Genomic DNA, 25,659 nt, shown 5'->3' with positions numbered 1-25,659 from the left:
TGATGACGGACAAGTCAAGCTGCACAGAACGTATGAGAATCACATCTACTCACCGCTCCTATCTACCCATCACAACCAGAAAGTCAAAACTAATCAACTCTTCTGCTCCAAGTCATCATTTCTCATCTTGTTTACAGTCCTTTTAAGGAGTACATCTTATGTCATAAAAGATACTTCTCACTTTCATCTCTCTCTTTCAGGTAATTCGATTTCCATCAGTTTCATTCCATTATCTAAAAGTCCTTTTTATGACTAACCACAAGGTGAACTGTAAGCCTCTTCTATGCAAAAGATTCAAGAATCATCTTCATACACTCACAGTGGTGCTCAAGAGGTAGTGAACCCCACCAGGAAGTTAACGTATTTGAAAGTGTTCAAGTTCTGCCAGGTTTTAGATATTCAATTGTGAAGTCAGGTGATATTACATTCAATCAAGTTTGTTTCTCTGGGCTCACAGAACATTGTAGTGTTGTTGTCTACATGAAGGAGTGTATTTTGTGGAGGATTCACTTACTCTTGAGCACAACTGTACATGTACCTTGATATTCTGATAAAAAAACCTTGTATCCCTCCATTACTAGACAGCTCTGAATTTAAGTCAACTTGGTCAAATCATGCTCTGATATATTGAACCATGAGTAAATAAGCACAGCGTAAGTGAACTTGAACAGTGGACAAATCAGAATAACATGAAGTTAGACCCCGTAAATGCGTAGTAATGAATTTCCACTTTATGCATTCTGATGTAATTACACAATACATACGCTTGGTGATTATAAGCTAAGTGAGGCAACAGTTGTGAAATTATTAGTACTTATTCAAAATGATCTAAAATGGTCCAGTCAAGTAAATGAAATGGCCAAACGAGCATTCAAAAGGGTGTACATTCTTCGAATTCAGGGAGAATTCAGATTACTTATAAATGATCTGAATCGAATCGTAGTAGAATATTGTGCCCCAATTTGGCACTCTGGGACGATAAAAAAGGTTCCAAATTGAGAGAATTAAAGAGAGTGCCACCTTTTACCTGGTCAGTGATAAAACACCTACCAACAAGCATTGGAGCTTTTGAAGTCTTCACAAAAGACGAGAAAGCACTCGGTCTTCCTAAAGGATTGATGAGAATGTCAAACTTTGCTCACTGGCTTCCTCCCTTACAATCGACCTCCAATAGCAGATCGCTACAAATGCCTAAACTTATACCAAAATTTTCTGCAAGATGGAGCGCTGCAAAAGCAGTGCTTTCCCTTATAAAGGTCATTGAATGAAATGATGCAATCTTTTAATTGTCATGTGTGTCCATATGCATTCCATTATATATCAATATCAACTCTTGCGCAATATTTCCAATGTCAGCAATGTAATTCTGGTGCAATTAATAATCTTAGCAGTAAATTGAATTATTTGATTGCAATGAAATCTGCTTTTCTTGTCAATTATTTTCCATATTATAGCATGATATGTTTTACATCCAGACAAAGAGTACATATTTCATTGCTTCTCTGTTTTAATATTGAAGAAAAACTATATTTTGAACTTTAAGTCACAATTTCGCTTAATTAACAAAACTGAATTATTTGACATCTAGCAAATTTGTTATTCTTAAGTCCATTCTAGAAATAATAAAAGATGTATGAAGGATTAAAGATTGACTTTTCCAAATTCGAATTCATTCACGTTTTAAGTCATTGATGATTGAAAGTAACGCTAACAAGACTCCATACGTTCACAAATATCACAAGATTTCAGATTGCACATCCATACATCATATTAATCATAATTTTTTACTCTTTGCTGGTTTCTTCTGCCATTTCTTTGATGTCTTTTGATCCCGTACAGCTTTCTGATGTCTCTTGCGGAAATCCTGAGGGAGAATAATGAAAAATCCATTTAAATGTAAATTCTAATCCAATTCTACTTTACATGGGGTACCTCCAAGACTTTGGAACAAGTTTGTGTATGGTCAATTGCCCGCAGGAGGGGGGAGGGCACTTCCATAATATTATGACTAAATTTTTTTTAAAAGTGTTCATAGCGCATAGTAACGTACAAAAAGAGCTGTCCAAAAAGAGTGAAAGGCACCGACCTCTTAAAAACTGTTTTACATTGCTTGTCTGAATAAGATCATTACCATGGTACTATATGGACCACTTGATTAAAAAATGAAATGGTAGAACTCTTTCTCTCCCTTAATAGTTAAAGTCAAACATACAGCAGAAACAATTGCAGTATCAAGCATGTTTGAATGTTTATGTAAAAGGGAGTATTTATCCACTTACATTTTGCAGCTGAGATTTCATTTCTTGCCAGGTTGTCATCATAGTAGCTTGGTCTTTAGGTCGACAAAACTTCTGGGATCCAACTGCAAAAATGGATTTGCAACAATGAACTAAACAATTACCTTCAGTCAATTTGACCTGGTATGAAATACAATGCAACTGATTCTTGTTGCATGAAATTGTTGCCAACTAAAATTCTGTCGATATACATGTATAAATAGAGACCTGCAATATCATTATGTTTCACCATTACATTTTAGAGTCTTATAAATAAAATTGATAAATTCAAAGAAACCTATTCTATTGATATAAATCAATTATCATTGTAGCAAGTATACATAAATTACCTGTAAGTCTAGGGTCATTTGGTAGAAAGAAGAATGCTTGTGGAACAGACATGCCCTTTGATTCTTCTTCTTTCACAGTTCTGTCAAGAAAAATAAAGAGATATCATGTTAACAAGCAAAGATTTATTCCTACTGATCAAATAAGCATTCTGTACATTGTACTAGCTGTATTTTACACAAAATGGTCACTTCTCATGAAATAATATCAATCATTATCCCATCCCCCTTAACTACTAACAAGATGAATGAAAGGTTTTGGTTAAAGTATAAATTGAAAGAACAATGAAGTAAATAATCCAAATATGTTGAATGCATTGATTGAATAAAAATACACATAAAACTCTTTCTTCATGACCCTGTAAAAATAAAATCAATAGTATCCAACCATAGTAACAATTCTCAAACAAAAAAGTGGATTCTATAGAAGCTACCATAAACAACATTTACATCAATTTCTAAGTTTTACAAAACCAAGCCATCTTGTAAAAATGTTGATGGTGAGATTTCAAGTTATGTTGAGCTTTATATAGAGACAAGATTTAAAAAGAGCTACGTTGGATTACATTGATTAACACGATTAATCCCTTGGCGTGCTATCCACATTCAGTTCACAATTATTGAAATTGAAATGAATATCAAATCAAATTTCTAAACAAAATAGTTACTTACTCTGTAGATTTTACCTCCTTTGGATCAATGTCCATAACTTCATCATCATCATCATCTTCCTCATCACTGCTATCGTATTTGAACCTCTTTGAAGGGAACAATGATGAAGCAAGGCCTGCAGTGAGATCTTCATCATTCTCAGGTCGGGAAAGTTCATCTATGAAAATAACACAAATAAGTTGCTTAAGGATCATATAAGAAAAAAACTATTAACCATTTGAAAGATATGAAAGAAGTATAATATGACAACAAAGGTTAAATGCATTATTACTTCTTACCATCTTTAGTTTTTTGATTGAGAAACACTGGTGAAATTCATGATATTGATCGGCCAATGCACACGTTTTATCTAGCACTGCCCATGATGCTACTGACCTTGCGTGTCATAGCTAAGCTACAATAGCAAAGATAAGATGCCGACAGTAACATCTGTGAGTAACTGCTCATTTTCTCATAACTTTTTTCATAATTTTCGGATTAATTTTCCTTCCAAAAGGTAATCATTAGTTCCTAAGGGCTAAGGGGGGGGGGGGGATAGCGGGATCCCCCCTCCGTGTCCGCCCTCCATAATTTTCAATTATTCATGGATTTCTTCATGGCTTTTCAACATGGCAGCCACTGATATAGATATCGGGCCAGTGTGGAACAAAGTGAAGTGGGAAGGAGCACCAAACCTAAAAAAAGAACAAGAAGAATCCATTCGATTATTACTCAATAAGGACGTTATGTGCATCCTACGAACAGGATTCGGCAAAAGCTTAATTTATGGAGCTTATGCAGTAATTAAGTCAGAGGTGAGTGGTTGGAAAGTCAGATGATACAGGGACCGCGGAACGGTTTTAAAAATATGATATCTCTGTGTCTAAATGTAATTATAGTTACGACTTCTGATTTTCAAATAGAGTTCATTTTTATGATAATGACAGTTTGTATTAGTGTTATGGATTATACTTGTAATCATTCAAAACGTCTCTTGTTATAATAGTGTTTTATATTAGCACATAGCAAGGAAACATCTATAGAACTATATGAAAAAGAGGCCTCCATACACAATTTCATGAAGAGCATTATTTTGAAAAATATCCCTTTAATTGTTATATCTTATTAATGCAGACTGTGAATTACCGGGTACTTTCGAAATTAAAAAAATAAATCTAATATGTGAAGTAACCGAACAATGCATAGAATAGCTGTTTAGAGATGATGATACCTATATATTAATTTGCTACGCATTCGGTTGCCACATCTGTACACTGCCATGGCAAAAAAAAACTAAATAAAGACATAAGTGAACATGACAAAACTGATATAAAAGGCTTATTTTGTGGTTTAATTCTACTTTAGAACATTTTTTTTTAGAATTGGGTACACATGTAGCAATACATATCCCTGTGTCTAAATGTAATCATAGTTACGATTTCTGATTTTCAAATGAAGTTCATCATTACGATGACAGTTTGTATTAGTGTTATGGATTATATACTTGTAATCATTCAAAACGTCTCTTGTTATAATATTCCATGTTTTTTATTAGCACATGGCAAGGAAACATGTATGGAGCTATATGAAAAGGAGCCCTTTATATACAATTTCATGAAAGGCATATTTACGAAAGTACGTATTACAGAAACTTTGCTGTACAAAATAATGATTATATGTAAATTTTGACTTTTATTACATACTTGGAATGGAAAAATACACATTTGTTTCCTAGCAACCGTTGCTGTACCAACTAGAGTTCATTTTGGCACCAGCTTTGAAAATGTTTGGAATGTTAAGTGGATCATGTGTGCCAAGTTTCATGCCTTCATCACAATCATTTCACAGACCATCACAATTTTCTCAAGTGATGGAAATAATTCGCCATGGGCGGATTGATCTAGGATTTTGAGGGGGGGAAGGAATTCAGACCTTGGTCACTGATAGAAATATAGGTAAATGTACATAGACACTTACCCTCCACAACCCCAGTATTTTCAAAGCATCCCCCATAATGGCGGGGTGTTGGAGGTTGGACCCCTCAAAAATTGAGGTTGAGTCGTCCCAGAAATGAGGGGGATGGCAGGATCGCCCCCCCCCCTCCATGTCCGCCCTCCTTAATTTTCAATTATTCATGGCTATTCAACAGGGCAGCCACTGATATAGATATCGGGACAGTGTGGAACACAAGTAAAGTGGGAAGGAGCTCCACAACTAAAAACAGAACAAGAACAATCTATTCTATTACTACTTAATAAGAAGGACGTTATGTGCATCCTGAGAACGGGATTCTGCAAAAGTTTAATTCATGGAGCTTATGCAGTGATTTAGTCCGAGGTGAGTGGTTGGAAAGTCAGATGATACAGGGACCGCGGAACGGATTTGAAAATATTCCTTTAATTTTCATACCTTATTAATGCAGACTGAATTACTTTCAATAGTAAAAAAAATAAATCTAATATGCAAAGTAACCGAACAATGCACAGGATAGCTGCTTAAGAGATGACGATACCTCCATATTAACTTGTTACGCCTACATTTGCCATGTCTAAACACTGCCATGGCAAAAAAAAACTAAATAAAGACATGATATGTGAATATGACAAAACTGATATAAAAGGCTTATTTTGTGGTTTCATTCTACTTTAGAACATTTTTTTAGAATAATTGGGTACACATGTAGCAATACATATCTCTGTGTCTAAATGTAATCAGTTACAATTTCTGATTTTCAAAGAAAGTTCACCATTATAATGACAGTTTGTATTATTGCTATGGATTATGCTTGTAATCATTCAAAATGTCTCTTGTTATAATATTCAATGTTTTATAATAGCACATGGCTATGAAACATCTATGGAACTATATGAAAAAGAGCCCTTCATATACAAATTCATGAAAGTCATTATATTTATGAAAGTATGTATTACAGAAACTTTGTTGTACAAAATAATGGTTACATGTAAATTTTGACTTTTATTACATACTTGGAATGGAAAACTACATGTTCGTTGTCACGTATATGAACCTGATTCTTTTCTGTTGCCTTTTTCATTGTTTTATTATTTTTCCCAAGAAAAGGGGAAAAATAATGGGATATTGACAGTGAACTGAACTCGTTAACGTTTATATGTTGTATTTGAACAAAATGCCTAAGAAATTTGAAATTTATTTGGTAGGACTAAATGTAATGAATGGTTATGAAATTAGGCATAAATAAACCAGCGAAAATTGTAATTTGTTATCCGAAGAGATTGTATTGAATTTAACTCTATTATTTGGAGAATCTCCCATTCTTCACTAAAGGGCATTGCTTTAATCAATCTTCGTCACAAGAGACCCAAGCGAACTACTCTTTTTATGATTGTTTTTTTTATGGCAATGTAAAACGTATTCAGTGTCATCAGGACTCATGGTTATGTTCCGGACGCACGACTTGTGTACGCATTTTATGAAACGCCATCCATTTGCTTTGTTTTCTTGATTATTGATTCTCAAACAATTGTTTTAATTGTTCAAAAGAGGTATTATTAAGATGTGTACAATTTTGAATACTGATAATATATCATTATTATATGAGTTTTCAGATGGATAAAGAGTAATGGGAATCGCAACCAAATTTTTTCTAGGTTTCATAATGTTGATTTTGAAGTATATTATTACTGAAATCGTCGAGGGGAATTAAGAAAGGTTTTAAGAGGTACAAGTATGATATATATGGAATGGACAGAGCACGACTCGTTTTACGATAAATCATATTGGAGTAATTTTTGCCCATTAATAGTTACTTCAAATCATCACGTCAAATATTATATTCATATTCAAACCTATCTATAACTAGTAAGTTTGAATTTAAGAATAATACTTTGTACTTAAACTGCTGAAGGTAATCAAACGTGTAATGACCAATATTCATCGTTTGTATCCATACATTACAAGATTGAAATTCAAAAATAATAGACTTATTAGGTCATGATATATCAGTGATCACTGCATTCATTATAGTTACATCAATATTCAAATCAATACTGTTATCAGTAAATTATTCCTACCAATGAGGAAACGAATGATAAACTAAAGTGCATTTCCACTCCCCCATCATATATGTTCTATATTATGGCTAGATATATTATTCTGAACCTTCTCCATGTTTTTATTTTCAATTCTTACCCACGAAATTGACACACTGAGATGCAAAATCTAAGATCTTTTCAAGGAAAATGAATGAAACTGAACAAAATCAATATTCTCAAACTTTGAAATTCCATTTAGAATATTCGAAATTCAAACTCACTGTCAAGTTTCCTGTGGCCGAGAATGTCTTTTCACTTTTGCTTCACAAATTCAAAACGTTTTCATCTTTAATATAAACTCCAAATTTGCTTCTGATCCCAATACCCCATCGAGACCATGTTTTTGCTGTTAGGACAGATCCTGAACGTTGCCCCTGACAGAGCAGAACGCAGGTTATTTCTTCATATCATCTGTGCCAACACCCCTTCTGTTCAACAATGGCGCTCTGTTCTCAGGATGCTAAATCTTCCTTCGCTGAATGAGCTGTTGGCTAAACCTCTAAATCATAACCTCTGGAAACGCATGGTGGTGTTAGCAATGACTGGAGCATCGGAGTCAAGGCACAGTGAGGCTCTATCCAAGAAAGTTTCACTCTCATTATGGACCAGAAGACTAAAGCCCAAGGCTATTGACTTGTATCCTGGACATATAGCTAATCCATCCCTGAAACCAGCGATCACCATCAGAGCCCAGGGGCCTGTTGCATGACGAGATGAGCGATACGTAGGAACGTCCTAGGACCATTCTTCCGAGATAGGAAGATTGGCGACAAATCAGCGCTTTCCGTTTCACGAAGGCAATGTTGTCTTCCAAGTCCGCGACATCGTTTAATATCGATAGTATCGAAAAAAATATTTAGTCTTCATCGTCACCTGAACCTTTTATTTTGGAATGACGACCTTTCATAAAATCAATTATTTCAATAAAAGGAGATCAAATGATGTTTTATTTATTACTGATTGTTGAATTGATGTATGGAGCTTACTTTATGAGGTAAAAAGAGAAAAAAATGAAGATTCAGAAACATAACTGAATAAAATCGAAATTGTCATTATTTCCCTTATTTATAACACGGTGTCCCTTTAGAGAAACCTTTCATTGATATTTCAACGAAAGAGACCCTTGTCCGATATGAAAATTGATTTAACTAAGAAATTTCGACATTTTATTTGTTCAAATATTCTGTATTTTTATAGAATATTTATATATAGTGATAATTTTGCAAATTATGTGTTAATATGTTATTTGTAGAGGTAAAAATAGGGTTTGAATGGAGTAAACAAAATCAAAAGTGTCTGATTGTATGAGACTAAAAAGGAAAATATGAGAGGCTGCATGTGAAAAATCAAATTTATTCATTTATTTGTTAGATATAACGCAAGAAATACAAATGTGAGTGTTTAGAGTATAAACATACCTCATTTGCATAACAGGAACATGAACATTGCTGCAAACATGTCCAAGTGAATAAAGTCATGCTTTGCAATAATAATTAAAACATAGAAAAAGTTGTGCAATCCGCAATGGAAAAAATACTTCTAACAGAAATAATGCTAAAAATTACAACGATCATAAACGTTGGTCATATTTAAAGTTGATCACTTAATTTATGGAAGCTTATAATTATAATAATATAAGATTTAAGAATATAAAAAATATGTTCAACATTTCAATTTTTTAACATGACATAATATATAGGAGCCGAAAGGGGCATACCCTACGATTTGAAATGCGCCTATTTGCATGGACTTTCCATAATATTTTGTTTGATGAACTTATCTTCATTTGTAATTATTGTGATGGATTCGTAAGCTATATATAGGTATAATCTGTATCTTAAATTCAATTAGCTATTTTGTTACTGCAGATTTTGTCTGTTTCACTGTATCCCAAATCCAAGAATTAATTTTCATTGATTAAAATTAATCTCATCAAAAGTAGTAATCATAATGAAAATGAAATAAACATAAATAAATGATTTAGCATGTTTACCATCTTAGTTTTGTATTGTTCCTTTTTTTAGCTGAACGTTATAAATACTTTTTTCCTTACATAATTTCTTTTAAAGAAATTGTTTTCATGTTGTTTAATTGTATACAATGTGAAAGCATGAGCGGTCAGAGAGATAGCTATAGTGCAGTGCTGCCCATTTCGATAGTTCAAGTTTATTTTCTTTTTTAATGGGACAGGGGTGGGGATAGGACGGAGGGAGAATAAAAGAAAACTTAAAAAAAAAATTGGGCCTACATTACCCCCGGAGAAGATAAAATGACATCCGTTTTTGGTCGTCTTGTCGACCTGAAATTGATGACAACTAGCTCCCAAACAAAGAATAACTTGGCGCCATCCCAGATAAAATGCATCATCAACCCCCTAAAAAATATGTTTAAAGGTGATATGTCAGTGTGGCTTGCCGTAAGCGCATTTTCTCTCAATGCCGACGGTGGCGGGCGGTGTGCAAAGAAGATCATGCCTACGTAGGACATGTCTGGAGGTGTCTTTCCAAGGACCATTCTTCGTATCGCCCAAATCGGCTTTGTGAAACAGTTGAGCGATATCTTGTTCTTACATGTACGTAGAATGGTTCTACGAAAGACCATTTCATGCAACAGGCCCCTGATCTCTTGCAAAGTTTACCTACATCAACCAACGCCAGACTGGTCAGAATTGGAAAGTCTGCAGATGACATCTGTCGATTGTGCTCTGCTAATCGAGATGTTGAACACTTTGTCTCATCATGTCCAGCCACTGCATCTGTAAGCCGTGACCTCATCAACCGCACAAAGGAAAATGACAATACCAGGCAATTTGCAGGCTTCTTTGAGTCAGACCCTCAGTGTTTCCTAGAATGTAATCTCTTTCTTCCCCCTGTGCACCTTCACACAACCCGTCAAAACCTCCTCAGTAATAAACTTCCCCAGCTCTAACAACTCTTAGGAAGTGTCTACATTTTTCAACTGTTACCAGCGATCTCCGACCTTAACGGAGGAAGGATACAAGAGAATTGGTATTGCATAGTCTCCTTTTATTAACTTAAAGTGGGCAAGGCAACAATCCCACTTCTCACACTGGTGTAAAAAGGCCAACTGCAGACTAGTATGTTGCTGTACATGATCTGATTTCCAACACGACAACAGCCTCAATACCACAGTGTTCAATGTCCTCTAGCAACATGCATAGTCAGGTTGTACTTTGACTAGACTCTTTGGCAAGACAACGTCCTACACCTACAGTTCAATTCCTTCTCCACATTCATGCCCTGGCTGGCTTGAAAAGAATGCCTCCTGATAGGAATAGATCAATGGTCAAGTACAATGGTCAAAACATCCAAGTATATCTAACAATGCTTGATTGCATACATGAATGCATTTCTAACAAAAGCAATTGTAAACTGAATAGACCAGTCCTCTAAGATGACCTTTTCTTTCTTCAAATGGGATAGGCTAATTCAAAGCGTGCCTGAAACAGGATGCAAAAATTGAATAGACCAGGTGACAATATTTCAATGATCTCTTTATGAAGGGATTTGCTGCATTTTTACTTTGAATGCGTTAGTGTGTTGCTATTACAATGTACTTGGCAGACTGATAAATACCAGTCATTAATGGTTTTTACTTTTCAGTAGATCTAATGAAAAGCACAATTTTAAAGAATTGAATAATCTAGACATCACAGTTGGTGCAGGAAGTGTTAGGAAAGGTAGGAAACTAAAGCACAATACATTAACAAATCTATAGGAATACAAAAGCATCCCAATCATTGACAGAGCATTCCACATGGGTTTGGTATTCAATAAGCGCTATATAAATGTTAATTATTATTATTAATATGGCATGCCAATGTTAACCCTCCAGAATTGACTTGCCTCTGCAGAAGCAAAATATATATCTAATTTTGTCTCTAGAAGCATTGTTTTGCAAATCTCAAATTAGTTATGAACAACAAAAGGGAAGCCCTTGTAAAATTTTCATACCAACATAATATAAAAGAATCATGAAAAAAAAGACATAATACAATTATATAACTACTTACATGAAAAATGTATATAGGGACAGTGATTTTTTGTGATTCAGTTTCAGCATGTCTGAAAATGGAAATTCTGTTTCCCAATAGACTTTGTGTACATGAAAAAGTGACAATTCCGTTTACATAGAATATCAATATGCAATGCATGATTAGCAAAATCAAAATTTTTGCATTGGTCAAACTTTGTATCTGCCACTGTACTAACAACACTTGTAAATGAAGAGATACGAGAACAACAAGGATTTAAAGAAACGTCCTCATCTTTCACATAATTAGCATTATTTTAGGGTTGAATGATATATTATCAATAATTTTGGTGAGATCATGTTTTTGGACGGTTGACATTCTTTTTTTGTTTGAGGATTTGGGAGTAATTTCTGTTGCTATTCTACGATTTTCCGTTTGAAATCATGCATATTCTTGCGTGAATCTGGCATAATTAACTTTTAATATTGCTCAAATTATGGTTATTTTTGTTTGCTGAAACCCGTTTTGCTGACAAAATGTACTTATGCATCATCAAGAACTGGACAATCCAAAATAGGATCTGACTTGATCTTGTTGCTCTGAGAAACTTTAGTCAAATGAAAATGTCTGTATTGCTAAAACACCTGAAAGGCATTGTTGAAACACCTGTTTAAAACTCATTATCTTGTTGTCGGCTGTCACATGGGGTTATAACATTCAGGAGCTCAGCGGGTACATTCTTATCCTTCCTTAATATCAAACAACCATGCAATTTGAGTTCAAAAGACCTTCTTCTGGACATGCACAGAATGGAACTTCAAACTAGTCTATAGAATGAAGCAAATTTTACAAGCCAGTGCAAACACAATAGCGTATATTCAGATGACATCACAAAAAGGGACCATGAAAACTTGATTATTTATTGTGGTTTGATGGACAGCTTTCTATTGTGTGTCCTCCAACATGTCTGCTTCTGGAATGCTCTATAGGGGATAGCCTGTTTCACATAACATAACAAACCAAATGAATCTGAACAACATACAAGATTCATACCTTCGATATCTGAATTATCTCCTCCAAAGAATGTAAAAGTTCCTCCTCCATCTCCATTCTCTTCCATCCCTCCTGCACTAAAAGCATCTTTGAGATTACTACTAACTTGGAAGAATTTCTCCTTAGAGACTTCAGGTAACTTAGATCTCTCTTCATCCATCTTTCTCTTCTCTTTACGCATATCTTCTTCTAATTTCTTGGCATCACTGCAAAAATAATACAAATTTTATCTAACTGTTCATATACTTCTCGTCAAATATGTAATCATAATGATTCAAACATCTGTAGCTCTATCTAGAATTTCAAATCAAAGTCCACAGATAATAAAATATCAATACATACTGTCAAGATGTCAGATATTAAGAATGAATAAAGGTAATTCTTTGAATAACAATGGCGCTCAATAGCTAACGTTCTTACATAATACTAATATCGTTAAAAACAAAAATATACAGTGTTAATGATAAACATACCTAACTGTATATCATAAAGTAATATCTACTCCTCATGCTCAATTTAATATAGAAGGAATTGCATTCATAATATGTTTGTGTCAAATATTTTTCAGAATGACTGCCAGAGCAGGGCACTTGCTATTCAAAATGTTAAAGAGTAAACAAGCAAGTAGAAATATCTCCTCTCACATATCACTCACTCACCTTTCATCTTCAAGATCATCTTCTTGAAGCTCATACTTGCTATGTTCATCTCTGCTTGGATCATAGTGGAGTTGAGATGGATCTCTGGATGGTAAAAAGAACATCTTGAAAGCTGTATATTCATATTCTAAAAAATTGTCCATACTGCAATCTAAATATCATGGTGACACAAGAAGGAACAAATAATAAATGATCATTTACACAACCAAATGTATCTCTATTAATAATAACAATATAAGGTGTAAAATTCAAACTTTCTCACTTGGGGGAAAAGAAGAGTACTTCTCAATCTGTATATTTAGATGAAATTAAATTGAAAATACATGTATAATTTTGATTTAAAACCAAGTGCTAGAAATTATTACAATATGTATTAAAAAATAAGTTATGAAAATGTACATGTACATCATTCTTAGAAGAAAAAAGTGAATCATGCCAATAATCAACCCCTGATTTATTGAATTCATAACAAAGGACAGATAAATGAAAGCAAAATACATCATCCCAAGGAGCCAAAAAAGATAATGCGTTCAAGTTCAGTGTTTAAAATGAATAGCATCCTCACTGCTCTTCTGTTACACTTAAATGTAAAGAAGACAGCATACTTGAAATTAGGCTCCACAGCTTTAGATGATGTAACGACTGGTGTCCCCAATAAATTCTGCAGAATGGCTAAAGATCTACGTTTCTCTTCCTGTAGGTCACTTGATAGGTCATCTTCACCATCTATAAAATAGACAATTACAAAGCAACAAGGATACAATGATAAATGAGCTGTAATTTATGAATGCTCGGTTATTCTGACTACACTAACAAGGGTAAGGTGATAGAGGCACCACCTTTATAAGCAGACTATGAAACTGAAGTTATCGCATTTACCAGGACTTTAGTAGGGTAAGATGGAAACATTTCACTGTGACCTTGACCTTTGGACCTCAAAATCAATAGGCTTCCGGTCATCCATCTTAGTATCATACACACTAAATTATGAGCCTAGGTTAAGTTAAACTTAAGTTATCATGTTTACAAGGACTTCAGAAGGGTAAGGTGAAAACATGTCAATGTGACCTTGACCTTTAGACCTCAAAATCATAAGGCTAATACACGTCAAATTATATGAGCCTAGCTAAAGTTAAACTGAAGTTATTGCATTTAGAGAGAAACGTTAATAGACAGAAGGACGAATACCGAGCGTGATAGCATGATATGTCCTGTCCCATAGCCGGTTGGGCATATAAAAACATACTAATTTGTCAAATCCATCAAATACAAACAAGCAGAAATCATCTTGTAAGATAACTATACTTTGAAATATGACAATCGTTGTGTCACCAGAATTTATACTGTTGAAACTGATTTCAATTTAAAACTTGATATTCAAAAACTCAGATTTCAGATCTCTGGAAGGTTGCTACTCTTCTGAATGACACTGAAAATAACTCAAACAAATGGAATAATTTTAAAAGATATGAAAAGTTAAAACCTTCTTACCTTCATTGCCTTCTCCTTCAAAACCAGATCCTGCATTTTCATCTTTTCTATCGAGAAATCTTGAATCTAGTTTAAAACGGGTGTCACCTCCATACCTTGCTTCCATTTGAATCAGCTGTAAAACATTATTTAGCAATTCACTGACTGTCATCATAATATAAACTCTTTCATGCAAATAAACATGTCTTAAAATTCTAAATTCACTATCATGTAATCAACTAGAAAATTGGCAAAAACCACACACGTAAAAAGTTAAACAAGGAAATACATTCTTAACCCTTATTAAACGGGGGGGGGGTCAATTTGACCCCCCCCTCAACAAATTTCATCACTACGCCGTCGCGCAAAGTTTTTGATCGGGCCGCTCACTGACTTTTTAATTTAAAGTCTTGCACATCTTTTGAGACCAAAATTGCGATGCCCGGGGACGTGGTTCTGAAATTACCCAACATTTTGTAAGTGCATGTCAGACCTGAAATTGCTAAAAAACGTGATTCCGTGTACAAAGTGAATGCAAATTGTGTATTTCAACCTATTTTTACTTTTGTTGGTTTAAATGGATTATTTTATGCTATTTATGATCGCAGAAGGGCCCCCCACAAATTTCATTGGGAAAAAAAATGTAAAACAAAGGTTTGAAAAAACAAAGAAATACATACTTAAAAAAAAATACATAAGAAATTAATTGTATTTTTGCAATTTTTTGTAGATATTTGTTAGAAATGTAATAATTGATACTCCAACCAAAAATTAGCATTCTACTAGCTATATAAATTGAGTTAAAGGCAAAAACATACACAAAACACAAAATTTAGGGTGAATTTCATACGCTTATTTGCATAATTAATTAAAAATATAAAGAATTAATTTTTTACAAATTTTACCAGTCTTGTAGTTTACATCCGGCTCTACGCGCGTGCAAATTTTCGGGGGGGGGGGTCAAATTGACCCCCCCTCGTATATACTGGTCTGAAATAGCCCAGTTAAGATAGGGTTAAAGCAATATAGTGCAATATTACACTGAAAATCTACCAATATTTTCATCTCAATATGAATTAAAACCATCAAACTTATTCTACAACAAAATTTGTGAACTCATTGTCATACACCAACTTCCTATAAAGTGGTTTAATCCTCGACAATAAAACAAAATATCAAATGCATTCAAAATTAGTGTATTTTCCCAATTCGAAACCATCCAATGACAGACACTCCCCTATATAACTGTTCTATCATGACATTAGAACTCATTGATCTGTACAAAATGCAGACATATTTTCTCTCAAATAGAAATGAAAATCAACACTTACCTTCTGACCAGCTTCACCTTCATATTGAGGCTTAATCTTAAATCTCTCATCATCTACTCCGTCATCATCTTCATCATCACCATCCTCCCACATCTTCCTGACCCTGTTCTCTGGGAGTGAATCCTCCTCCTCCTCATCATCATCAGATTCATCATCATCATCACTTTCAAAGAGTGAAGTACTGCTCTGTATTTTATGTCCAGCAAAATTGGTTTCATCATTTAACCCTGTATCACTCTCAGACTCTCCATCATCAGAATCAAATGTTATGTGCTTTCCTTGTTTCTTCTCTTTGTCATCCTTCAAAGAAATAGATAATGACAGAACAATCCTTCACATTTATCTGAGAGTGGAACAAGTCTGATGGATAATTTTTTTTTTTCAGAGAACATTTACTTATGTAATGAAATAGGACAGATTTAAGATAGAAATCATTCAACAGTGCTGTAATCATGATATAAACTCAGTCACAAGTCCTTATCCTGATGGATAATGAAATAATCACATGACTCATTTGGCGGGGCGCAACAAACCCGCTTGCCCAGGGCAAGTGAAAATGACATGAAGGCAAGAATTCCTCAGTCAATTGCCCAATCAGGCAAGTGGTTTGTTTTGACAAGAAAAATAAATAAAATGACAGTAAATTTCAATAAATTTTTGATAAATCACAATTATTAGTCAATTATCTCTCATACAATGTCAAACCAATAAAAACAAAACAGTGAAAACATGTAAAATCAACGCCAATTTACCGATAACTTACTGCCAGGTAACTCATTTGCAGAACGGCTATGGGGGCTGCCGTCTTACGCTCTAAAATACACTGTGCACATGCACTACTATCTTGCACAATTCGCTGATGACTAAGGCTGGGGAAACCCCTTTTTTGCCGTGTGCGGATGCGCCACACAGCCGATTCTCGAGCTCGCTGCAAACTTTATGACACGGCTTCAAGATTTGTAATTGTTCCCTAACGAGAAAATTTTGAGTCATCACACTGAAATTGGAGATTTCTGTCGTCACGATGGGCAGTGACTTAGTTTTATAGCTCCAAAGGTAGTGTGAGTGAAGCTACTAGCAAAACCTAGTAAAAATTAGCAGATCCATGTCTATAATGACAAGAACCGATGTCATGACTTTGCTGTAAATAAACTTATATACTGATCTATGTCAGAGATGCCAACTTTTGGAAATCAGAATTAGGGAGGATTTGCAACTGCCACCAAATTATGTGCGCGTAGCGCACATCTCGAGCGCGGAGCGCTCGACCCTTGCGGCCGGGGTCCAGGGCCCGCCTTAGGGCCCTGGAAGCTCTGGGTTTCTAGATGCTCTCTGGTGCAATCTGACCCTTATTTTGGGGCATTTCACATGTTTTCAAATAAAAATTGTTCCCCCTTTTAACATAAAAAATATCAAATATGCATTCTTACATGTAAAAAAAATGAAAGGACAAAAGAAGTACCTGTTCAACAATAATAATTAATAAGGAGGAATTATCACTATCGGCTATAGGTAGGTTATGTTCCACTATAAATCCAGTAAAGAAAAGCTCAGCGCTGGTCCCTTGCTTGGTGAAATAAAGTCAACAGGGTACTAGTGGAGCTCGAAGATCTTGTCTTCGTAATGTCCGTAGGCCTATGCCGTTTGCTCCGGCTCCCGAACGGTGCTTCCGAATATCATCACGACCTCCGTACTCAACTGAAATGTCCACGCTGCAAGTTGCGCAAAATGCATGGTAAATTCCTCTTTCCGACTTCCGAATACACAGGTACTGGAGACTGTATTCAGTCTTATACTTCTGAGACCATTTCTTGGTCTTCTTTTGTTGATTTTCCGCCATTTCGTGTCAATATCAACCCATCAATACGCCAAAATCACACACCGATATTCCACCGCACGACTCGACAAATCCAGTGGCCGCGAGCGCACACGCCTCGCGAAGCTAGCCGGGCCTACCGGCCTGGTGCACAGTGGATTCCCGTTGGGCATATCACATGCACCAGCTTTTCGCTGCTCCTTATTTGTCTACCTTTAACACACAGAATTTAGTAGCAGCGAACGTAATGGAGTTACTACATGCTAAAGTTAGCAGACGATACATGTCCTTCCAATCCAATTTGATCAATTCAAAAAAATCGTAATTTCGGGAGGATAAGGATGGTAATCGTAAGGGCAGGAGTTGGGATGAATTTTCGGGAGCCTCCCGATGAAATCGGGAGGGTTGGCATCTCTGCTATGTGTGTTTAATGTTTACTACACGATTCTTATTTTTTGCTATTTCTCTTGACCTTTAAACTTAATTGTAGTACCATCATAAAAGAATTATTAAGAGCAAAAGAATTATAAAATGGGGCAAAAAGTTTTTTCATCACAGCTCAACAGGGAAAGTAAGAAAACAATTTGTAGAGGCCTGAATAAGGATGTAATATATTATTCATATTAAAAATATCAGAAGACCTCCCCCCAAAAAATAAAGGAACAAAAAAAAAGAAATACAATTAACAAATACAATCATGAAGTAAATAATTACCACAGAAGACAAAGCTCCTTTGATAGCACCTTGCCGATCCAACAAGGCCCTCTGTTGTTGTTTCATGGACTCCAATCTTCTTTCATTGGCTTGCTTCTGTTTCTCAGCTTCCTCTCTGGCTAGTTTCTTCTTTGCAGCTTTTGATAATAACCGTCCGGATTTGTCATACATAGCCTGATTTAGTTTATCATTCTTCTGCTCTAACCCTGTTCGGGACTTTGTTACTTCTTGTTTTGTGGCCGAAGTTTCTACCTCAAGAAAAATGTTTGATTTAACCTCTTGATCTGTTGATTTATTGATTTGTTTGATAGATACTCCATCAGAACTGTCATCAGAATCTGAATTGTTAACATCTTCAGGAGCATCTTCCTCATCATCACTGCTTTCAATACTACTCCCACTACTACTCTCCTCCTCATCACTGTTATCATTGGTTTCATTGTCATCTGAACCAAGTTTCTCATCTTCTGTGTGGCATCCTATATTAGTTTGATCTCCTTTTGTTTCTACACCCATGCTCATTCTGATGGCTTCCCTGTCCAGGATAAGAGGCTCAAAGTCAAATCTAGCTATTGGGCTACCTAACATTTCCTCCTCCTCTTCACTGACATCATCTACATTATCTTGAGAAGCAGACCCCTCCTCTCCAGCATCACTCTCATGGACATTCTCCTCTTCTTTGTCACCACTACTGTCCTCCTCATCCTCTATGTGATGTTTTGAAAGAACTTTGGTGTTTTTATGACCTTGGAGATATGACCGATCCAGAATGAGAGGTTCAAAGTTCAATGAAGGTACATGGCCATCATCTATAACATCTTCATCACTGTTCTTCTCATCCTCATCACTATCTTTATGCAATTCATCATTAGAAGCATAGTCACTATTCAAACTGCTGTCTTCTTCTTCATTTTCAGAGTCACTTTCGCCTACTTCTAAGGATTCATGAACTCTTAAAATGCCCATATTTTCACATTCATTTCTATTGCTTCCTCCTCCTCCCTTCTCTTCCTCTTTGGTTTGATTCGCTCTTTTCACTGCTATAGTTCTGGCAACCTGATCTTCTGTAGGCAATAGAGTTTTGGATGTCTCTTTTTTGTTCAAGTCTCCATTTGTTTGAACTGTAGAAGAGTTCTTTGTAGATCTTATCAAGGTACAGAGTTCATCAGTATCAACAGACTCCCTATCATCTGAATCATATCCAGGCTTAGAATCAAACAAAGAGCTATTTGTTCTTAAGCTCAATGATATGTGGGATGTACCATCTCTAACAATCTCAAAATCAGTTGGTTGTTCTTTACTACCTCTAATATTCTGGATATGTCCATCAATGGAGGGAATAGATGTAACAGCATCTTCATCTATGTCATCATAGTCACTGTCACTTTGGCTTAAATTAGAGCTTTTGACCTTATATTCTGGCAACATGTTAGAAGGAAGCAAATCTATCTTCAAAGTGATATCACCCTTCACTTTCTTTCTATCTAACTTAAGAGGTCTTTCCTGTGAGAAGATTCCTTTCCTTTTCTTAGAAACCTCTGAGTGAATCTCTGGGATGTCCCAAGTCAATTGTTCAATTTTGGGCATTTCAATTCCTTCATCCACTTTGTCATCTTTCTTGAACTTCTTCAGGTGATGGCTAAATTTAGAGGGATCGCAACAAACAACCTTCTGTTTATCTTTTCTACGAACGTATACCACAGGTAAGACACGGCCATACTTCCCAACAATCCAGTTCTGTTCAGAGATAAATAATATACTAATTGTTAGTTATACAATCCAAACATTACGATAAAATCATTTACAGGAGCATTGTTACTATTTGCATCAAACATATGTTTATGATTGCTAAATGCTGACTACTATACATGTCAAATCGTGATAATCGTGGAATCTGAATCACAATTACTGCCTTGGCCTAAACAAGGAAGGTGTTACATTAAGCCTCTTGTCCCTGGTAATAACATGTAAAGACTAGGGGAACTGTATCTACTGATATGAAAAGATCTCACAAATATTTGTTGATAAGCCTGCAGCTCAGTCTCTGGGAATGCATAGGTATGAATATATTACCATTGGAATAAGTAGTAGCACATAAACTCTACTTCAAAGTCACATTATTTTGTAATTTCTTTTATTGAATTGCCAACAAGCAAATACGGATACACTTGAAAGAGTGACTTGCAAGTCTTTGGGAGATTCTGTTCTTGAATGTTTTCTTCTTTTTTTAATAAGATGCTTGAAATAATAGTGTAGCATCATCATACCTTCTCTCCTTCAATCTGTGTGCCTGGAACTTTTCCTTTCACAACAAACTCACTGACTCCAGCCTTATCAAAGTTTTCTTTTAATCTCTTCTCAGCAGCAGCTTGATGAGGTGATTTTTCCTTTGGTCTTACAATCAAATCTTCTTTGATCTCTGAACACGCTGCTGCTCTCTCTTGCTCCAATCTGAAATTTATGTATATATAAAATAAATACAAAATTTCTTTCTGAAGTAATACATTATGAACTCCTAGATTTGAATATCAACATGGACGACTACTATGTAGTGACCTCATTTTTGTTAACATTCTCTAATATTAGAATCAAGCACAAATAAACTATGATTCTGCAAACATCCTATATCTTGTTCTTTCTAGGAGGACATGCACTTATTTTCAAGTAAATGATGTAATCTGAGAGAACTTTTAAGTATGTTCTAACTTTTCATCTGTTGTCAACAGGGCCAGCCAACAATGTTGACATGCATGATCAGTGGACTTGAGCACTTGTTCTCTCAACTCATTCCAAAACCTAAATTATATTGATAAATATTATCAGCTATCGAACATTAAATGCTTCAGAAAGTGTGTTAATTTGTGTCTGAGGGTTGAAAAATCAAGCTGGAAATATCATTCTATTTTTACTATAGTGATTACTTAATTAATTCTAGTTTTTTTGGATTATCTATTTTAGTAAAGTACTGAAAAATCATAGATTAACCTGAAGACAATTTAAGGCCCTTTCTATGGGACCTGGTTACTGCAGATCAATGTTCTACCAAAGGGTCCAGTACATTTTACCCTAAAAGGATGCCCCCCCCCTTGACGCTTCACATGATATTTCTAAAAGGATAAAAGATAACACCGCATAATTTCATGACTTTTTTCTTTTAAGTTTTGTGCAACTTTTGAGATCAAATTCGCAACATACAGGTATAGCATCGCGACGCCACTTGAATTTTGATAAGACGATGTCATGCCTAAAATGGCTCATTTTTATACTTTTGTGTATGAGAGATAAAATTCATAAAAGGGTATTTTTTTGTTCTTATTGGTCTGCTTAATCAATTTAGGGTTTAATTTAGTTGTTAAATGGTCTATAATAACTTACATTGAAAAAAAACAATGAAAACCAAAGATAAAAAAGAAATACATAAGAAATTAAAAAAAACAAAGAAATACATAAAGAAAAAATTCACTTTTGAAATTATCTTTGTGGAAACCTCTTAATTAGATTAAAAAGATGGCATCTGGAAAAAAAGAAGAAAATTTGAAGTGAAATTGGGTGTTAAACATACAAATCACGTTTTTCACAAATAAATTTGCACATTAAATTTTCTGAATTTTTTGTACTGGCTTGTAGTTTATATGGAAAAGAATGTGCGTGCCAAATTTCGTCGTTATCGCGCAAATGGAGGCCGAGATCAGAAGGGGGGGGGGGGGGTGGGCCATCATGCCCCCAGTCCTCAATACATCTCAAATAGCCCAGTCCTTTTAGGGTTAAGTTGGTTTCATACCCAAACTGCACAATTACATGATCACAAGTACAATCACTACATTAGCAACTAAGATGCAATATTTCTATTAAATATTTTGTAACCATCTAATTAAAATATTAACTTGTGTACTGTAGGTTACTTAATGAACATCAAGTGGAAAAATAGCTAAGCTTCCTTATCAAATTTAAATTAAATAATATTAATTTTCTTCTTCTCAACAGAGTGGTGACACAAATGTGTGATGATATTCATATTCCCTCGTTTCATTTTCAACGTTTAAAACATTTTTCTCAGCCTACTTTACCTTGTAAGAAAACTCTCCTTGGCTAACTGTATCTGCATAGTGTTCCCATTCCATTTTGTGTTGTTATATATACTCATACCTACAAGCAAAGAGGGAGATAATCATTTGTGTGCAAACATATTACAACATCTTTATCTTCCCAATGTAATGTTTTGAGATCACATTTCTCCTACACTGTTAAAAGATGGAATTGGGTTAAATTTACAATGTAAAATTACACAACTAAAACTATTCACAAAATATGAAATGAATGGATGTATGATAATTTAATACATTTCTATCTTTTTCCCCTATTAATCAAACTTACATTTCTTCATTTCATTTTCTGTGAGAATGATGTCCATATGGGCAAATGTCTTGAGTGGGGTACCTGTAAAAAGAAAGAAAATTTTTAAAACTGTATACAACTTCATACCAAAATGTTCCTGCCTAGCTCAAAACATGCAATGAGTCAGTCAAAATTCAAACTGATATAAAACTTATCATTACTCAACCAAAATCCATAATGATTTGATCAAATGTAAAAGAAATTCAAGGAGAGATCCACAAATCAAACAGAAAACAGATTTTAACACAAGCATGAGACTGCATACTGTTTAGATCTGCTGAAATTAACCTCATTTACTGAGTTACAAAGAAATAGAATACAGAACTGCTAAAAAAAGAGGTAAAATTTCTGCTCATTTTCGTAAATGGACGTTTGTTTTAAACCATTTTCAGTATTGTATTTATATGTACCCTGTATGATTTTTAAAACATTGCCCTCTTGATATTTTTTTCTTCTCTAATTTCTTTTCAAAGGTCAGCAATAAAAAATACATAATTTCCTCATGTGATTTCTATTTTACATGACTGAGTAACTCATTAACTTTAATTTGAAACCTTTCTTGCATCGCGATTGTCACGGGATACAGAGTTATGGTCCATCAAAGGCCAAGGGTACAACACCCACTTTTTCCACTTTTGGGGTTTTTATGTACAAGCAAGACACCTACTTGTAAGGTTTTTGATTCATCAGAGTTTGCCATTTAAAATTTGGAGAAATCCTATCCCCTCTGTTAACATTCTGTGAGTTACTGGCATTTACATATCAACTGCCTAGCTTCAATCTCTGTTGAATACCTACGTCATTCACCCCTAACTTTTGAACCAACACCGTCAACGTTTTCACAGCACCTCACAGTTGACACTGCATGTCTTGCATAACCTTAGTGGAATTGTTACGAAAAACATTTATCTTATGCTAAACATGTGCCTGCAAGTTACCAAGGATGTGCTGAGCCATAATTGAATGCAGCTATACACCAGTTATGTAACATTTACTGGAAAAAAAGGTTTAAGAAGGGTAATATTGTTTTCACTGAAATTTGCAGGGATATCTCTGATGAAACCAAAACCTTACAACAATATTGGTTTCGTGCTTTTACATTATAAAAAAACCCCAAAAGGTGGAAAAAGTGGGTTTTATACCCTTCACCTTCAATGAACCATAACTCTGTATCCAGTGACAATTATGACGCAAGGAAGGTGTCATATAAAAGTTGATGGATACTCAGGATGTAAAATAGAAATAACAAGAATAAATAATGTATTCTCGATATGGCCGACCTTTGAAATTTGGTTACCTTTTTTTTTAAACACCCTGTATATACATGTATACAAAAGAGATGAGAGATGCTGAATATATCTGCCATCCAAAGAGATACTTCTATCCCAAAATTAGTCAGATTTCAAAAGTCAATAGTTTAATAGTAATAAGAGGAAAAATTAAAGTCCATTTGCCTAAATTTCAATTTTGAACCCCAAAATGACTAGTTTACATATTTTCATAAAACTTTGCCAAAGTTTGGAATTTCAGTATCTGTTTTATATCAATTTTTCACAAGATTCAAATTTAAGCTCAAACATAACATCTATGAAATTACACAATGGAAGTGAGATTAGCATAGCATGTATATTATTAGCATGGATTCTGGCTGGAAAGTTACGATCAGATTCAAGAAAGAAAAAATTGCTGACATGACTATCCCCCATTCCTGGATCTAACGTTAGGTTTTACTAATAATAGTTCATCAGTGACACTACTTACCTAATGAATCTTTCTTGGTCTTAATTTCTAAAGATGAGATGGTTCCATGTCTTGCAAAACGCTCCCTCAGATCCTTTTCTTTGAGATCATGATGCAAACCTCCAATGAATAATCTTCTCTTCTGTGTGTCTGCCATTATACAACCTGAAAATGATGCATGAAGTTGAAGTCAGAATGCTGATAGGCCAATTTTACAGATAATGCTTCTGATAATGGCAGAGTAAACTACAGATATTGTTTGGTTTATCCTGAAGAAAAGTCTGATTTTGATAATTATTTTGTCAAAACACATAGAATACCTATATTATTTTTACAAGATTAAAGTTCACCCCGATAAGTCAATTTTAATAAAAATAGAAAGATTAAATAAAAAATATTGGAGGTTATCTACATCAATCAAGGATTAAAGGAGTTGCAAATTTTCAAAATTTTCATTTTGTGATGTCAGTGTCAGTGAGCATGTGTGAGATAAATTCCTCCCTAAAATCATGAAATTGGCAAAATGTCATTTAGACTCAACTCAAACATTTGAAAGTGATTTTATATAGACATTATTTTATGTAGACAAAACCGTCGCCCGAATTGGGAGAAATGATTACACATGCAGGCTCGCACTAACACACTAACATCGGTGAATGGGGATGATAGTAAAATGTCAGAAATTGTTATATAAATCTCCAGAAATGAGGGTTATTCCTGTCTAGAGTCGGAATAGCACTTCGAATAAAAGGGGAAAAAATAAATTAGGCACTTACCTCGATTATGTAAGTCTATCGTGACACAGCTATCCTGACATCGAGGCACAAACTGGACCCTCAAAAAAAGGAAAAGTTCTGTCTCCTTCATTTTCCTTCTGTCAAAACTAAAAAACAAAATGGCCAAAAGAAACGCGACATAGACGTCTAACTTTTCCTTTTTTTGAGGGTCCAGTTTGTGCAGCGATGTCCATATAGCTGTGTCACGATCCGCCTTGGGAAGAGATCCCACTCAAGGGTTCATTTCCATTCTGCCTGTGGGGAATCTACATGTACAGGTAGGACTACGGTATGCCAATGCTGTACACAGCACATGTTTTAAAAAAAAAAATATCACTTTTTTGACAAAAAAATACTAATTTCC

The 25,659-nt window shown here is 34.8% G+C and overlaps 1 protein-coding gene across 2 annotated transcripts; it reads right to left on the bottom strand.

Annotated features, from left to right (window-relative positions):
- Window positions 1-404: 404 nt before the first annotated feature.
- LOC121410352 (nucleolar protein 8-like) lies at window positions 405-25,346 on the bottom strand. 2 transcript variants are annotated; one of them, XM_041602379.1, is made up of 15 exons: window positions 25,296-25,346; window positions 24,541-24,684; window positions 22,759-22,821; window positions 22,452-22,530; window positions 20,652-20,835; window positions 18,385-20,121; window positions 15,855-16,154; window positions 14,545-14,659; window positions 13,659-13,779; window positions 13,054-13,137; window positions 12,395-12,600; window positions 3,296-3,452; window positions 2,627-2,706; window positions 2,280-2,362; window positions 405-1,864 (listed from the first exon to the last, which is right to left on the bottom strand). In XM_041602379.1, exons 2-15 carry the CDS (start codon window positions 24,674-24,676, stop codon window positions 1,775-1,777), a joined length of 3,435 nt encoding a protein of 1,144 aa, XP_041458313.1. In that variant the 5' UTR covers window positions 24,677-24,684; window positions 25,296-25,346; the 3' UTR covers window positions 405-1,774. The 2 variants fall into 2 exon arrangements, with proteins under 2 accessions (XP_041458313.1, XP_041458314.1); XM_041602380.1 differs by lacking the exon at window positions 25,296-25,346 and adding an exon at window positions 23,574-23,658 and having other exon boundaries at window positions 24,541-24,619.
- Between the last annotated feature and the right edge of the window lie 313 nt (window positions 25,347-25,659).

The sequence above is a fragment of the Lytechinus variegatus genome, chromosome 3, assembly GCF_018143015.1.
Source record: "Lytechinus variegatus isolate NC3 chromosome 3, Lvar_3.0, whole genome shotgun sequence".
Taxonomy (NCBI): domain Eukaryota; kingdom Metazoa; phylum Echinodermata; class Echinoidea; order Temnopleuroida; family Toxopneustidae; genus Lytechinus; species Lytechinus variegatus.
Note: the sequence above shows the minus strand (reverse complement) of the source record. Positions and strands in the feature narration are given on the sequence as shown.